Source organism: Aythya ferina, assembly GCF_964211825.1.
Source record: "Aythya ferina genome assembly, chromosome: 2".
Taxonomy (NCBI): Eukaryota; Metazoa; Chordata; class Aves; order Anseriformes; family Anatidae; genus Aythya; species Aythya ferina.
The window spans coordinates 85,993,548-86,010,448 of record NC_140297.1 but is presented as its reverse complement, the minus strand read 5'-3'; the positions used below and the strand labels follow the sequence as shown (position 1 = coordinate 86,010,448).

Below are 16,901 nucleotides of genomic sequence, written 5' to 3'. Positions count from 1 at the left end.
ACAATTGATTTCAATGAGATTTCAAAATCTCCTTTCAGTGGAAACATATTTCCATATTAATATACATTTTAACTGCTAATAAACTATCCTCTTGAATTGTCACATTTTTTTTCAGAGAATATATAAACATACGATGTGTGTCTTCTGAAACTGTTCAATGAAACATCTTTTGCTCTTTACCCATACACTTAGAAGGCACTTCAGTCTCCTGACCCTTTCAAATCTTTCCACTGAGATAGGCATGCTTACCTAGTTCCAATTACCGTTAGCTATGATGACCTGGACACTTTGTATACCAGGAACTGAACTGAGGTCACCACCTTAATTCAGAGAACCCAGATTCCTCATAGCAAATTTGAACAGACAACTGAAGATAAAAGCTAGTCTCATGTTCCCAAGTCACTTTGCTATCCATTGCTGAATGAGTACATGAATCTGATACTAGACTAGAACACAGATACCCTTCAGTGTTTTTGTTACTGATGGTTTTACAGGGATAAAGAAATATATACGCAATGAAGTAACGCAGAAGAACATAAATGGTGGGCAGAAAATTTGTTATGTCCTAGGCGCACAAACTAGGATGTGTATAAAACATGCAGAATCCTGTTTAATCTTTCTCTGTACCAGTAGAAAATAATAATAATAATAATAAATGTTTAATCATATCAGCTACTCTATATGAACTACTGTTTCCTCCTCTGACTTGAATTTATATAAGACAATCAAAATGTATCTAGGTATGATTCAATCTAGCAGCATGCACTGCCAATATTAGCCTTAAACCTGCAAGTTGCTCTCTTCAAACACAGAATCAGGAATTTATGAATAATTTGTTTAGTTAAGTTGTTTATAACATGCAATTTTCTGAACAAAAATGATTCCAACTGGCCCTACTATGACTCTGGGAACAAATGTGAAAGACAACTCTTTAACAACATGCTCTCTACAAGAGAATGTAGGCTTCCAAAAAAAAAAAAAAAAAAAAAAAATGGTTCAGCTTCCAGCCCTCTGATTAACTCCATGGAGGTATTCAAATAGACATGTAGATGCAGTGCTTAGGGATATGGTCTAGCTGCAGACTTGGTAGTGTTAATGGTTGGACTTCATGATCTTCAAGGTCTTTTCCAACCAAAATGACTATATGATTCTACAATTAGAAGGTAGGATCCAGGAAATGCTGGGTCCACCAGGTGCAGCCAGAGTTTTCAGAGCACTGAAGGTTCACTTTTAATGGGTTGAAACTATCTTGTTTCTCTACATCCTTCTCTAACATAAATATTTGCAATTCAGGTACTACACTGAATACATTCCCTCTGCTTGACAAGTGTACAGATACATCTCCATACAGATATGAATCTGCACAATGCTCTAGCAGTGACTATGGCCCGCAGTTCTTGCTTGTCTGCTGCTCTGCAGGCAGCCTGAAAATCCCGGAAAACTAGGATTTGGCTAGGAAAATATAACCTTACTTGCTTCACATGCATATGCTCTAATGGATGCAAGCAGAGGTTTAAGCACATTTCTGCCAAGCTTGACCCTTCACCCCTTTTTCTTCCAGACCCCTCACAGCTGCTTCCCCTCCCTTCACTATAGCCCCTCTTCCTAGACCAGAGAAGTGGTAATGATGATTGCCCATACTGGACAGATTTGCTTTCATATGGCATCCCTATGTCCGTGAAAAAGACCTGTGCATCTCTAGCAGATACAGATGTAAAGAGGGTACACTACTTCCATACCCTTTCAGTCAGCTGTGACCTAACTTCTTCTGAATTTAAATGCTGGGATTTACTTGATGCTTAGAATCTGAATGAATTATTAAAATAACAGGTCCAGTCTTAGGATATACAACTTGGCTCCTTAAAAGTACTAACCAGACTGCAGGTATCTTAATGTTTCAAGGGCACCATCACCTCTAATTCCAGAAGTACCTGTAAATACTTCCACTGGCCTGACAACACATTATGAGGAGCAGATGGTCTTCAAAGTCACTCAGTTTGGGCTTCCAGAAATGGAGCATCTAGACTCCTGTCCTGGAATCCTGCCCACAGTTCACATTTTTGCATCAAGAATATTCTCTCCCTCATACACATTCAGGTCAATAGTAGACTCCAAACGTGGATGTTAATTTTCTGTAAAACTTCAAATAAATGAAAATGTCCATAAAAGATTATAGAGTATTAAAAGAGCTGTAAACAAGTCTCATGAGAAAACAACTAGTGCAATACAGAGCTGAGATGCATAGTGCATGAACTGGTCTGCCTACAGAGCAATCCGGTATGTGGTATGTTATATTATTTTAAAATAAAAAAGTTTCCAGACTTGCAACAAAAAAACACTACCCTGTCTCTTTAACTTCTGTTTTTAGAGAATATACTCGCCAAGTACCAAATGATTTGTGAAACAATCGCTGGAATGTGGATAGCTTTAAACATATCAGGTGATTTTCAAGAAAAATGTAACGTAACAATATTGAACTAAAAATTTCTTAAACTTTTGGTATTTTTTAAAGCAAACAAAAAGCATGAATTACATCATAACATATGAAAACCACATGCCTGTGTTAAATTTTTATTTCTTAGTTTACTGCTATGTTTAAAATAATATCCTGCTAATAAAATCTGAATTGCAAATATATAGTCAAGTCCATATGGTTTTCTTACAACTTTTCAAACTAAAAGGAAAAGATATTTCCTTTTTCCTCATCTGGTTACTGCTATAAATCTACTGTGAGCAGTCTGAAAAATTCTACCTGTTAATCAAAATTCCTTCTTGTTTGCCAAAATATGTGCTTATTATACATGTATAGGTCATATGATTTGAAGAGCTGTGATACAACATCTCATGTTCAACAAAAGGTAAATGTCCAGTTTTTCTCTGATGCATTTTGTGGGCTAGACAAAGGCACTTTCACCAAAACCCTTGGTCCTTGCAGAGGAAGTTTAAAATATAGGTCAACCTCAGATCTGCAAAGCTTGATTTGTTTCCATCTCCAGTGAAAGACTAATATTCTACTTTGAGTGAGGAAGACATTCAGCTGCTCTTGGTTTCCTTGTTCTGCTAAATTTACTAGTGTTCTGGTAAGTTCGCACCAATTGAAGGTAACTTTGTAATGTATCTAATACACTATGTCTACCTAATGCCTAAAAAATAGACTTTTTATTTCAAAAAAACAGGTGCTTATCACCTAGACTCACAGCTGGGATTAGGATTTATCCCAGTCTGTGAAATTTACAAGCATTTTTATTCTGCAATATTACTCTAAAATCACCAGTTCAAGTTAGAATATTAGAACCAACTTGAAGTCTAATGCAGCAGCTTGTTTCTCTGATTTAAAGCAGAATAAAGCTTGCATATTTTGAAATAAAGAAATCCACCTGGATATCCAAAAATACCTATTCTGGAATTATTATTTCAAAACAGCAATTTAAATTCCAAGGGTGGGCCTCTACTATTCTGGACCTATTAGCACCTGGTAATAGTTTAGAACACATTAATGGTTCTATCTTGTATAATATTAGTATAGAGGAATAATTATTCTACTAGGTAATGATAGCCACAGTGTTTTGTTACAATGAAAACAGGTTCTGAGTGAGTGTGAGAATACTTCTGAGGAAGCAACGCTTACAGCCAAGATGAAATAAAGAAATGTAGCAGTGTTCAAAAAACTTATTCCAGTAATCTTGATGGAGTCTTAGGAATGAAATAAATAACAATCAAATTTGCAATAACTCTCTTGGTGTGTTAGTTAAGCCAGTACCTCTTTTGGTACTGTGCTGCTACTGTTATCTTTTGCATATGTACAGACTGCTTATCTGATAGCAAAGAAAGCAAAATATACATGATGCCATAAAAAGGAGAGAGAAAAGTCAGGGTCACAGTAGAATAACTATGATAATATTCATTAATATTACATAGTGGGTCACAAGATTGTTATGTAAAAACAATCCTTAACAATTCCCCCAAAGTTGTTTTATGCTGTTTACAGTCGCTATCTACAAAGCTTTCAGCAGATGACGTTATTTATTTATTTAGACACAACTCTAAAGTAAGATTAGTTTTCAAGCCTTTTAAGTGCACAAAACCTATCTTCCATGAGGAATAACAATTCCTGACCCTTGCTCGATAAGATTTTGTAGAACATCAGGCTGATGCAACCTTTTGTTGTCCCTTCTTTTAGACATGATGCACTGAAAACTCCAGTACAAATCGTAACATCGACTGATTTACCTCAGAGAAATCACTGCCATCCAAGGTGGCTTTTGAAGGCTGCAGTTACCAATAAAAGAAAGCTGACTGGTTCTTTGTTTCAGGGGATGGAATCTTTACCCCTTATTACACATTTTATTCCTTATGACAAAGACACAGAGCTTTCAAAGTAAATAGCAACCACTGCAATTTTAGTGATTTTAATAGTTATCTATTCATGATAATCATTCTATTTGTCTCACATTATAGTTAATCACTGGGTATACAAAAGTCAGTTGTGTTTTCTGCTTGACCTACTCAGTGCTGAAGGATTACAAGGAGATGTAGAATTCTTATGGGAGATACTATCTCCTGCAAATACTATTGCTGGTCTTCTGTAAATGTGTGGATTGCAATACCTCAGTGACAATATGGTCATATCTGAAGGACTTTCCTCAAGTATAACCTAGATAAAATAACTGCTCTGCTCATTTCTTCTGGAGCATGAACAAGCCGAGGCTTTTTGGAGAACTGTTTCTAAGAATTATTATGTGCCAAATTATTTTTTCCCTAGCTGATTCCTGAAAACAGTAAGACTATTTGAGCAGGATGGTCAAAACTATTCAACTGCTGGGAGTGCTCTGACGGAGATATCCCCCATGAACACTGCCAATCCAAATAAGTAACATGGACAATTCATAACAATGAAATGGACAATTCATAAACAATGAAAACATCACAGCATAATGGAAGGTGCTGAGCAATCCACACTACAGGCACGGAGACAGGCTCTGCATGAGATATGCTCTGCTGTCACAACAGTAGAAAAGGATGCACAGAACTGCACTTAGAACATCAGAAATAAAATAATAATTAAAAAAAATATCAAATTTAGTCTCCAAATGTAAAACAATATTTTCAAGGGCCCTAGATAACAGTGTCTGTGGGAGTAGAAACCTACTGGAAGGGGGGAGAAGAGCTGTGAGCTGGTGGAATAGGATGGTCCTGGACCAATGGGTATGTCTGTCAGGGCAATACCACAAAGCTGAGGAGTGTGGAAGCATCAAGTAGAATATCCACTACAATTAAGAAAGTGCAGGAGGAAGAGATTTACAAGGAAATATGAATTATCTAAATATGTACAGCATATCAGAGAGACAGTTAAGGGGACATAATAAACTACAAATAAAAGCAGTAACAACTTGTGTTAGAGGCTGGTACATGAAGATAAAACAAGAAATAATGAGACAAAAAGTAAAAAAGCAAAAAAAAAAAAAAAAGTCAGTCTAGAGGAAATTATCTTGACATTGAGATATTAGCTTGTGGAACAGTCTGCTCAACAGAAGGAATGAGTTGCATTGTCTGAAACCTTTGCAATAAACCTAAACAAAAAGATTAGAAAAGATTAGATAGTAAGCACTCTGCTATTGACATAAAAAGAGAACAGATGAACAACTATACCTTCAGTCTTTTGGCTTTTTTAAGGCTGTTATTTATACACAAGCATGCTTCATTTCTCAAAAAATTATGTGAAGTCAGTATTAAAGGCTACACATGCCCTTGATCTGTGGAATAAACTCTAGTTATTATTGATGGATGTTCAGAATATAGCCTTGGTGCAGTTATACAGCCATAAGTATGATAAATGTGAATAGATAAAATAATCAAAAAAAGAACCCCACTGTCCCAAGGCATCTCTCCCACTAAGGTTTTCCTCTGTTTACCCACTGCTAGAGCATAGAAATAGTTGGCGACATATAAAAAGGGTGTGAATATTAAAAAAAAAAAAAAAAAAAGTAATGCAGTGAATGTTTGAGATTATTTTTTTAATAACCAGTGAAATTTATGCCTCCAAGTAAGGTACCTACGATCTGTCCACACGCATGAAACCAAGCATCCTTGAAATCCAGCATGACAAGCCAGGAAAATCCTAGGCAAGCCATGAGTAAGTGAGAGGTGAAAGTAAGATTAAGTCTTCATTATCCAAACAATCTGAGTCCCTAATGATAGATGATAAGAAGGTGTCTTATTTCATCTAGATCACAGTTGTAAATCCTTTTCTTTCTTACAGAATAGAGCTAGAATTGCTGGTGAGCTTTTACCAGGAAGAAAGCATAGATGGTAATCCATTTGGTGCAATGAATATTTAATTATTGCAAGCAAAGTGATACAACTACAAAAGATATGACTGAAAAACCCCACGAGGAATAATTTTATTTCCTTTGCGTAAGTCATTCCAGTGGAAGATGAGAATTCACATTCCTCTGGGCAGAAGAATAAATTTTCATTTGAGAAGGATTTGAGACATTTAACTACTGTTCTACTCAGTAAAACAGGAAGAGCACCACTTCTTTTTTTAAAGCTCTTAAAATCTAGTCGATTAGTCCCCTCTGCTCAAACACGGAGAGGAATGCCTGGCCTGCAGCTGTGAATGGAGTTTATGACTTGAGGCAACAGTTCCACCCTGTGAGAACAGAAACCTTGCCCTACAGTCAAAGTAGACTTGGTAACTGTGCTGACAGAAGCACAGGTACAATGGACCTTGCAAGGCCTCCACATAGGCAACTACTTAAGTAGGTTGTCTCAGACTCAGACCTGACCTCACACCTTACAAATAAGGTATGCACTGAATATGGCTGCAGCCTTCAAATATTCCAAGTGGAGTTGCAGGTTTCATGTAAATACAGGGCACCTATGTTTTTTGAGCACTTCGTGTTTATCATTGCCATCATGAGCACACAGTCCCTAAGAAGACACAGGATACCAACCTGATCTCCCTTCCTGAAATAAACATATATACTTAAGAAAACATGATCAATATCTTGTACAACCAAAATGGCATAATCATGTTATATTCAAGAAGATAAAAAAGCACAAGAATATGTCATTAGATTTTTTCTTTCTCCGGATATGCATACATGCACATACTCATGTCCCTCCCCATTCCAAGCCCTTTGCTTAATGAAAAGGAGGAAACAAAAACATCCTGTTTGACTGGCTAAACCAAGGAAAGATGAAACTTGGTCCTATGAGGTAGAGACTTGCCTATTACTTCTCCTTAAAGTGAGCTTTGCAGGACTTCCAGCAGGGCTTTGGATACCCTATCACTATTATTTTACTAGAAAACACCTAAAATATGCTTTATAGCACAGCATAAACAGAAAGGGCTTGTAAAGAATTGTAAAAAGGAGAGTAGCTCCCTGGTCTACTCCAGCTTTCCAAGGCAGAGCTTTTCCTTCAGTCTTGTTCTCAAACCAGTTGTCTTTCAGTGGCCTCCTGCATGGCACCAATCCCTGCATTGTGCTGGGTCCCTAAGAAAATTCCTTCTGATGCCTCTGAGCTGCAGCACTGCATCTTCTTCCTGCAGTCACTTCCATTCTGTGACCATGTGCCTGTTCCTTCTGAAAGCCAAAAACTTCTCCATCTGCAAAAAGTCATTAACCTTCATGGAAGGCATAATCCCTATATGCTACACAAATAGAATCAGAGAATGGTTTGGGGTATCATGGAATGGTTTGGGGTATCTTTAGGGATACCCTAAAGATCATCAGATTCCAATCCACTGCCATGGGCCGGGACACATCCCACCAGACCAGGTTGCCCAAAGCCCCATCCAGGCTGGCTTTAAACACTCCTAGGGATGGGGCATCGACAGCCTTGCTGGGCATCCTGTTCCAGTGCCTCACAATTCTCAAATAAAAACTCCTGAGTACAGCAGCCAAGGAAGGCAACTGTCAGCCTTTTCATCTCCTTTAATAGCCCAGCTTTTCAAAGGAACATGTAATAAACAAGCTGAAAGAAAATCAAGCTAAAAAAATACAAAATACATCTGTCACAGTTCTCAAAAAGCTCATCACACTCATTCAGTCTCACTGCCATAGAACAGAACAATTGTACTGAATTACTGGAACCACACATATCAAAGGAAGACACAACTAATCAGATGAAATTAATAGTCACTAATGTGTTGCAAACCAGACACAATTTTAGGTAATATATAGAAAATGTTTCATGCTGAGCTTTAAACTCCTTAATTGCCATAATACAGTCTAAAACCAAGGGGTAATTCCTAAAAGTTAATTTTCTTGTTTGATCAAACAGAAGACGTCCCCAGAGACTGTTCTGATAAATGGTGTACCTAAAAAATCGTAGCTCAGAGAATTACCTGTGCTTCTGTCAGCACAATTCATTTGGATTCCTACTTAAAGTCACTTTTCTTTCCAATTTTTCCTGAAAGCTTCACAAGCATTTCTCTCCAATCATATGAAGCTAGCTGTTACCTGAATGTTTTGTAAAATAGACATCTCTTCAGGGGGACTTTAATCACATGCTCCTGAAGACCCACAAACAGGACACTTTGGCTATGCAGGATCTGAAGGCTCCTGATGGGCTCTCGCTGACTCTTCGGTAGGAGTTCAATTTCCTCAAGCAGGCAGCTGCTCGAAGTCTGGTTCATTGGGGCAAGTACTTTCTTAATAGTGCCATAGTCTGCAAAGGCAAGAGGAAAAAATGAGTTATGAAAAATCATATTAGCAATTCTACCTACTTGGTGTCATTTGATGAATAAGTCTTCATCCTATACAGGATGAATTCTATGAAGCCTCAAAACGTGGGGATCTCATTGGAGTTTCCAATATTGCTTACAGTATAATGAAAAGAACTTGTAAACAACCATTATGTTCTCTGTGTAGTCTAAAACAGTAAAAATAATAATAATTTCATTAGTGCAGGACAGACTTCACAGTAGTAGTCTCTCAAAAACAAATGTTCAAAGTTTAAAGCAGCTTACAAAGCAATAAAGTCTACCATTACCCCGTCTGCTTTAAGACTGAATATATTAAAAGCTATGGGTTTTAGACACGTATTGCATTCATTTAATAAAGCACATATGTATGCATAAACACCTATATGTGTCTTAACTGAGCGTAGGTGAAGATGGCAATAAAATAAGGCTGCCTCCCTTCTTTTGGTTATCTGGATTTCAGCTTCCGAGAAATCACATCTTTTAACACTTGCTCTTCACTTCTACTCTTATTGTGATTTCTAAGCAAAGACTGTTAAGTATCTCAAAAAAGTGTGAGATCACTGACAAGATTTCTGATTCATTCATGCAGTTTTTAAATAATTTAAAAATATCAAAGAACACTTGTTCTGAACACAAAGGACCGCATTCTCACACTGATAAATATTTTAGCTAGCTCTCTGACCAAAGCAGCATTATGCAATTTTCTATGTGCCAGCAATAGTAAATATTAAAGGTCCAACACTGCACACACATTCTGAGATCAACTCAAGTTGATCTTTACTTAACTAAAGTCTTGAAAGTCTGAAAATACCATCTGTGGGTAGGTAACACTCACAAGACAAATATTCTGTCCTGCACCCCAGTGGAAGTGTTTTTCTCCACGACCAGCAGAGGGGAAGAGGCATGGTAGGGAGCTGGCAGTGGAGGCCTCAGGCCCTGCCTTGTCAGCAAGGGGTCACAGCATGGCAGCTGTGGCCTGGTGGGCAGGGGCCTACTGCTTTCCTGGTGCTGGCTTTGCTCTAGGAGGGCATGGGGGGGGGGGGGGGGGGGGCAACCCCATGCAGTCCCTAGGGGACAGACAGCCCCGCTGGGGCACGGGGCAGGGGACAGTCTGCAGCTACCAGGGCACAGGGTGGAACAGCTAGTAAGCAGATTTGAGAAAATGCAAATGGTAGCTGCAAGCAGACTCGAAAACTGAAGAGGAGGTGGAGAAGGTTGAGAACCCAAGATGGCAATTGCTGTTCAGATCTTCTCCCCTTTCCCGAGGAAGGCTGAAGAGTCAATCTAAGACCCGCAGATATACTGGAAGGGAGCAGCATAAAGGAAAACAGCAGGGAGAGTTAGGAGGAAGTTTAGGTATAAAACGTTAACCACATTGTTAACAAATGTTTTAATAACTAGCTAATATGAGCTTAATTTTATTAGAAACTCCAAACTAATTAGACTCACTAAGAATGCTTTTCTCAATATATAAAGTACATTCTTCTCTCTCCATAGCAAGCTTCTGATTGTGAGATCATGACTGCATGTTAAAGTCTTCTGACTAACCCCTCAATTCTGACTAATTTCTCAATTCTGAGTAAAATCACTTCATACAACTATTTAATTTTTTCTTCCATGTTAGCATATACAAAGTTGTCAGGATTTATCATATGTAAGAGTATTTGTTAAAAAAATGAAACAAAACTCCCATTAAATGACAATTTTAATTAAAATTTAACATTTTGGACAAAAAAAATATTCTAATTTTGACTATCACTGTTTTTTTTGTCAGCCACTTAAAATAGAGACGTTAAAAAATAATTAAACCTTTGCCAAGAATCAGTTTTGCTTCACAATTAAGTAATTACTAGCTTGATCAAACAACATAACAAGCATGTGCTTCTGCTAGTGCTTGTTGGGTGCAGACTCTCAACTATAATTACAAGTTTCATGGTCAAAATGTGGTCTGAGAATTATCCCCCCCAAAAAAATAAAATAAATTAAATTAATGTTTGCATTAGTCACTGAGTGAAAAACAGATGAGCTTGGGGGGAACAGTGAAAGGAAGAAAAGAAGAATGAGTGAAATCATTTTACACATGTGAATAATGAAAAATCATTTTGTAGATGTTAGTACAGTTCTGTACCATTTGTCTAACTGGCATTCAACAGATTCAGTGTGACTGCTGATACACTGTACTTGGCATGCCATCTTTTTTCTGTATTGAGACAAAAAATCAACTATGCATTCAGTATTTGCTTCTCATACAGACTAATACTCCCTACTGCTGCTGTGCCAGGCCTGGCATCTACAGACTGAGTCACTTGTGGACACTTCCCCAAAGACAAAAGAGAGAAAAACAAACAGGATTGGAGGTCTCCTCCCATGCACATTTAATTTAGGAAATGAGAACACAGACAAGAGAGTATGTTTTGCACTTTTCTTCCCGTCAAATGTGTTTGTTATAGAAATCAGAACTGCTTTTTTTTTTTTTTTTTTTTTTTTTTTAAGTTTGGATCTATGGCCTGGAGAATATGGTTACAGCAGCATTTTTCTCTACAAGCGAATAAAATATTCTCATTTCAAGAACTGCAATTGCCTTCCTCAACACAGCTGTTATTGCTCTTGTCCTTTTTCCTTTTTATCTTGGCATACAGTCTCCATTCCTTCCAGTTCCTTCCGTTTTTTTTTTTTTTTTCCCAGCATCTCCCAAGTGATTCCTTTTCCATTTATCTTCTGATAGGATCAGCACTCATACAGAAATGTCAAAAGTCATAAATGACTGGGCTTTAAGTGAAGAAGCAGTGTCAGAGATCCTATAGATTATCCCAGAGAAACACTCTACTTCAGCAGCAATGCGGTCATATGCCTGATCAGTCAAAAAGAACAAAATCTTATCTGAGATCTACCACTGCCTCAGCAGGCTCTCCTACTTCTAATCATCCATAACCTATCTCTTTTGCTTTAAGTTCCTCCTGACTATGTTTCTGATTTTGCACGGACCATCTAGAAACCCAAGCAAGGGTAACAATCTGATTATATTCTGCAACTTTGAGAGAGATAGATTCCCTGGATTGGCAGCTATGTTCATTAGAGTATGGTATCTAGCAAGGGGATGTAGTTATCAACCTATAAACCTCTTCAAACTATACTAACATGTAAATAATTGCTATGCCAGGCTTTCTTACAGCAGAAAATCATATCTATTACACCAGTACTTTCAAAAGCCAGGTACTTTGCTCAAGACTGCAATTCTACTACAGTGTGCAATATTACGTATCATGTAGATCACAGGTTTCCTAAAGAACCTGCAACAGCTCCATCCTCAGAATTGTTGACTGTTCAGGCATTTTCACATCATGGTTGAAAACAAAACAAAACAAAAAACAAACAAACAAACAAAAAACAAAAACAAAACCAAAAAACAGTAGAAACAGTAGTAGGGAAACAAAAAATAGAAGTAGGGAAAGAAATCATTGTTGAATGCAGCTCTGGAGCATGGAGCTTTCCAGACCTGTCAAAATCTTTCAAGGAAATGTAATCTTTATCATCACACTAACTGTCCACTTCTGCCCAGAAGTGAAGAACAGGAAACAAAAACTTCCCTAAGAGATGAAACTTTTTTCCCCACAGACACAGTGAAAGTCCCAGTTTCATCACAAATGTCAAAGCTGAATCCAACTCTTATTCAAGAATCCTGACAAATCCTAATGAATGGCATGTTCAGACGCTGAGAGTAAGCGAGACATGCTGTAATAAATCCAGACACTGTCAGCCTTGGTTTAAAGATTACCAAGTATACACAGGAGTAGAAAAAGATAATGATATTGGTCACAACGAGTAAATAATAGAGTAAATAATGTGCTGTGTTAACTTTTACTGAAAGACTTTTAAAGAGACCTACAAAATCAGCAATGGCATGTTAGAAATACAGTAACTATGAAAGAAGATGAAGAGGAAAGAAAAAATCTAGTTGAAGTATTAATATGTAATGCACAAAAGAGTATGAAGAACTGAATGGAAAATGTGAGATGAGATTGTAGAGAACAAGCTTGGAGGCTACAGAGTCCATAATGAACAAAATGGTAATGGTTCAAAATCAAAACTCTAAAACTAAATAGCAAAGTTTAAGATACAAATAAAGCACAGCTAGCAATGGAGAACATTGCAAGAGTGTGCTTGAAATCATATCAATGGTGACACCTTCAAAGAACAACAGAAAATGAACACACAAACGCAGACGCAACAAACTAATAAAAATCTAATCTCTCAAGTTTTGTAACAGTTTCAAGTAAAAACATCTTTTACAAAATGTCCAAAGTGAGACAGAATCAAAGTATATACATTGACCTCTTTAAAAGAAGAAAAAAAATAAATCTGTTATTTACTTTTCAGGGGGGAAACAGTCCTAATTCTTGCCATAGCTGACAGTGAAACAAAACCTAATTTAATCTTCATTTTAATATGGCTCTGCATAGGACCTTGGACAGGGGGGATGTCTCTTGAAAGCAACCTAAAACAGCAGTAGAAGACAGAATCTAAGTCAACATCTTTCAGAAGAGAAGCCTATGGTATTGGCTTTTAGCAATGTTGCCAAAAAAAAAAAAAAAAAAAGTCATTGTTGCCTTCTAAACTGTACCAGTTGAGAACAAAACTAACTTCTAACTTGTATATTACTCTTAAGTATATCCTCATGCTAGCTGTATCTCTAATATTAGTGACTTAACAAGTATTCCTGTACTTTCTGAGGACCACAAGGTGCCTTGACAGATCTGAAATTCCACTGCTTACACATACCAAGAAAAAATTAAACAGTATAGTTGACTGTAAATTATAAACTAAGAACAACCACTATAAATAAGGGCCTATTTTCCTACACAGTATTGTTTAGAAAAGTAAAATGTCTTAAGTCTATCCAGCTATAATTTAAGAGATTAAAAAAATCTGGCCAATATGGAGGAAAGGTGCAGTCAACACAAGATAGAAAGTGGATGCTAAACATTTGTAACCAAACTTGAATGAAGTATCATCTCTGCTAAAAATATACTATTCTATCTTGATATACTGTGAAAACAGCCTACTTTATAACCTTAAAATCTGTCAACATAGTAATCATGGTTTTTTGTTTTAAGCTAAAGTTTAAAATTAACAGATGCATATTTGGGGGCATACATTTAAAGTGTAGTTGAAATGGATACAAATTACATATGTTTTCAAGGACTGCAATTTGGAATATACTTCAGAAAATGGTATTTTTCAACTATTTTGATTTTTTTTTCCTTTATGCAGTGCTTTTGCATACTATTTTTCAATTGAAATCATTTTTTCCAGTGGGAAAATAAAAACATTCAGACTGTACTAAGACTGTTGAAATGCAAGAAAAAAAATTGTGAATGTTAAATTTCTTTTAAATATTATTCATGTGTGTATATAAACAGTATGTACAGTCATCATATAATTGTATTATTTAAACACCTTAAAAAAGGGGGGGGGGGGGTGGATATTAATAAGGTTGTCCTCAAAGCAGAGGTCTTTCAGAAGAAAATTAAATTGAGTTAAAAAAAAAAAAAATAATGTGTGCATATGAGTGCATAACAGTACAAAATCAAAGTGCAAGGTGATCAATAAACATACTTAAGAAAGAAATAAATTTTAATCACTGGTATTTACTTTCTTCTACCACAGGAACTGAAAGAAAGCAAAGCAAAACATGCATTTGGTTAATGGCAGAAATTTATTGCAATGACAGAAAGTATTAGGTTGCATAATGGCTTATGTGCTCAACATAGAAAAAAGACACAGGAACAGCTAATGCAGCAGCTGGTTGTGCTTAGAAAGGGAAAGCCCAGGCCTTATGATTTAGCAATCTGTGTAAAATAAAATAAAATGAAGTAAAATGAAGTAAAATAAAATAAAATAAAATAAAATAAAATAAAATAAAATAAAATAAAATAAAATAAAATAAAATAAAATAGATGCATATGGTACACAGAATATGAGAGCATTCAAAACCCACTCTTTTTTGCTCTTCCTTAAACTAACTTTAAAATTAGTTAAATCATCATTAGAATATGGATAATTAAAATCTTTGCTGTAATCGGTTTGCCCATGTGGGGGTGGGGTACAATTTGTTTTAAAGCAAGGGGAGAAGGCTTAGAAGATAAGAGAAAATAATCATCCTTTGTTACTTAATGTATCTTTTACCTCCAGTTTTATGAAATATATATTTATATATATACTTGAATTACAGGGATGGGTTTTATCACACTATAGCCCAAAGGACATATGAACGACTCTTCAACACTTCTGCTTTAGAAATTAAAAATACTATTAGAAAATGTAGTACCTCTACAGATTGATACAAAAAGAATAGTTTGATTTTAAAATTCCCAACTTAATTTACTGAGTAGTACTATATTGTTTATTTATTTATTTATTTTATGTATACTCTTTACTTTCCATCCTATCTTCAAAAAAAAAAAAAATTGCACCTCAAAAAAATTAATATGGATTCTGATGCTTTATCAAGACACAAATTTCATTTTTTTAGCTAGAGAAGCTTCTTAGTGCCCTATTCGAAGAGAAGTTCAGCTGTAGCTCTGTAAGAAACAAGAGTTTCTCATGACTGTATGTCAAAATTTAACATGAATTTATTTTATGAAGGGAATATTTATGTACTATCCTTTTTACACAAGATACTGAATTGCTGCCTCAATGACTCTTTTGATTAAGAAGCACTGACCTAGATGTTAGTTATTCCAAAATCAGGAGCTTTCCTCAAACGAAGCCACATGTTTGGTAGAACATAAAGAAAATGCAAATTAATGAAGAACATTGCTCAAAAATAAAATGAAGACAAAATAAAATGTAGCCATAACACATTTTCTGGATTGTTTGACTAGTGAAGATTAAATACCACCACCACCTCAAACACGCTACAGGAATTTAGTTTCTATCTTCAAATACAACACTTTTGAAATGTATCTATCAAAGAAAAACAAAGGAAATCATGACAACTGACATGTCAATCCTTTCTTTACTGCTTTCCAGAGAAAAGTTTTTAAACATAATGCATTCTTTTGAATGCTTCTATGACCTGTAGACTTAATTTCCATTTATTATGAAATCTAACAAGAACACATTCAATTTGCAGTTGAATCAGCAAAAGCTTCCAGTAAACAACATACAAAATTTTAAATACCCACTTTAATAAACACAACATCTTCTGCTCCTCAAAGTACAATAGATTCTAAGTTGGTACTATTAAGGTTTCCATTAGCAGTGTTGCCTGTGAATCAAAAGGGTATTACATTTTAGAAAACAACGTAATTTGTGTACCATCCCTCAGTGGCCATTTCATGTCTCACGTTGAACTGGAATTTAAACCCAGCTGAAGGATTTAAATACAACTCATTCAAAAATTTTCATATAAATAGACAATTTAATTTCTAAAGAGAAATTCAGATTTACCTGAGATGAAAATACAAAGCAACTACAGCTAAAGCAGAGCAACACGCCTTTTTGGAAAGAGTACATCTATGAGCTTCAAGCTGGTAATCCCTAAAATTTAAAATTATTTTTACTTCTTCCCCTTGGTCTTTTCTAGAAGCTTAAGCAAGAACCCATGCTAAGCAACAAAATACATTCTGGATTACCATCTCAGACTCCACATCAGTTAGGTCTGTTTTCTTCACAAAGAAAGACTTTCAAATCAAATCACCCCCTTTTTCAGCTTGCTAGATTGAAGCTTGCACTAGCAGCAATTTTTTTACTCTTTAAACCTTAAACAGATGTTTCATGTTGTCTGACAAAATAAAGTACTTTTAACAATCTCAAAATGTATGTATTTTGAAAAAATCATACTAATTGTCACACCTTTATTTACTACTTCTTTTCCATTTTCAGTCTGATAAGAAATTTTCAGCTCATCAAAGATGTGAGTGAGAGATAAGATGCATGTTCATAAAATTTTGTCCGATTTGGAGGTTCTGAAACCATCTGTAACACAACACTTAACTTACTCAGAAATAAAACGTAACTTTAGAATACCTTTTAACAGCTACCTACCTAGTACCTATATAGCAGCTACAGATCTTTTACAGTCTACAGTCAATGAAAAACTGTTTAATAACTAAAATTTCAATCAGTGCTGCATTACTTTTATTTATAAGACATAAAGCAGTATCTGTTTTAAGGCTATATGAAA

The 16,901-nt window shown here is 35.8% G+C and overlaps 1 protein-coding gene across 10 annotated transcripts in view; it reads right to left on the bottom strand.

Moving 5' to 3' along the window:
* The window catches only part of SEMA5A (semaphorin 5A), a 342,620-nt gene that overhangs the window by 94,040 nt on the left and 231,679 nt on the right, over positions 1-16,901 (bottom strand). For all 10 annotated transcript variants that reach the window (XM_084508663.1, XM_084508658.1, XM_084508661.1 and 7 more), the window contains one exon: positions 8,469-8,676. In XM_084508663.1, coding sequence (XP_084364789.1) covers positions 8,469-8,676 — 208 coding nt within the window. The remainder of the gene's footprint in view (positions 1-8,468; positions 8,677-16,901) is intronic.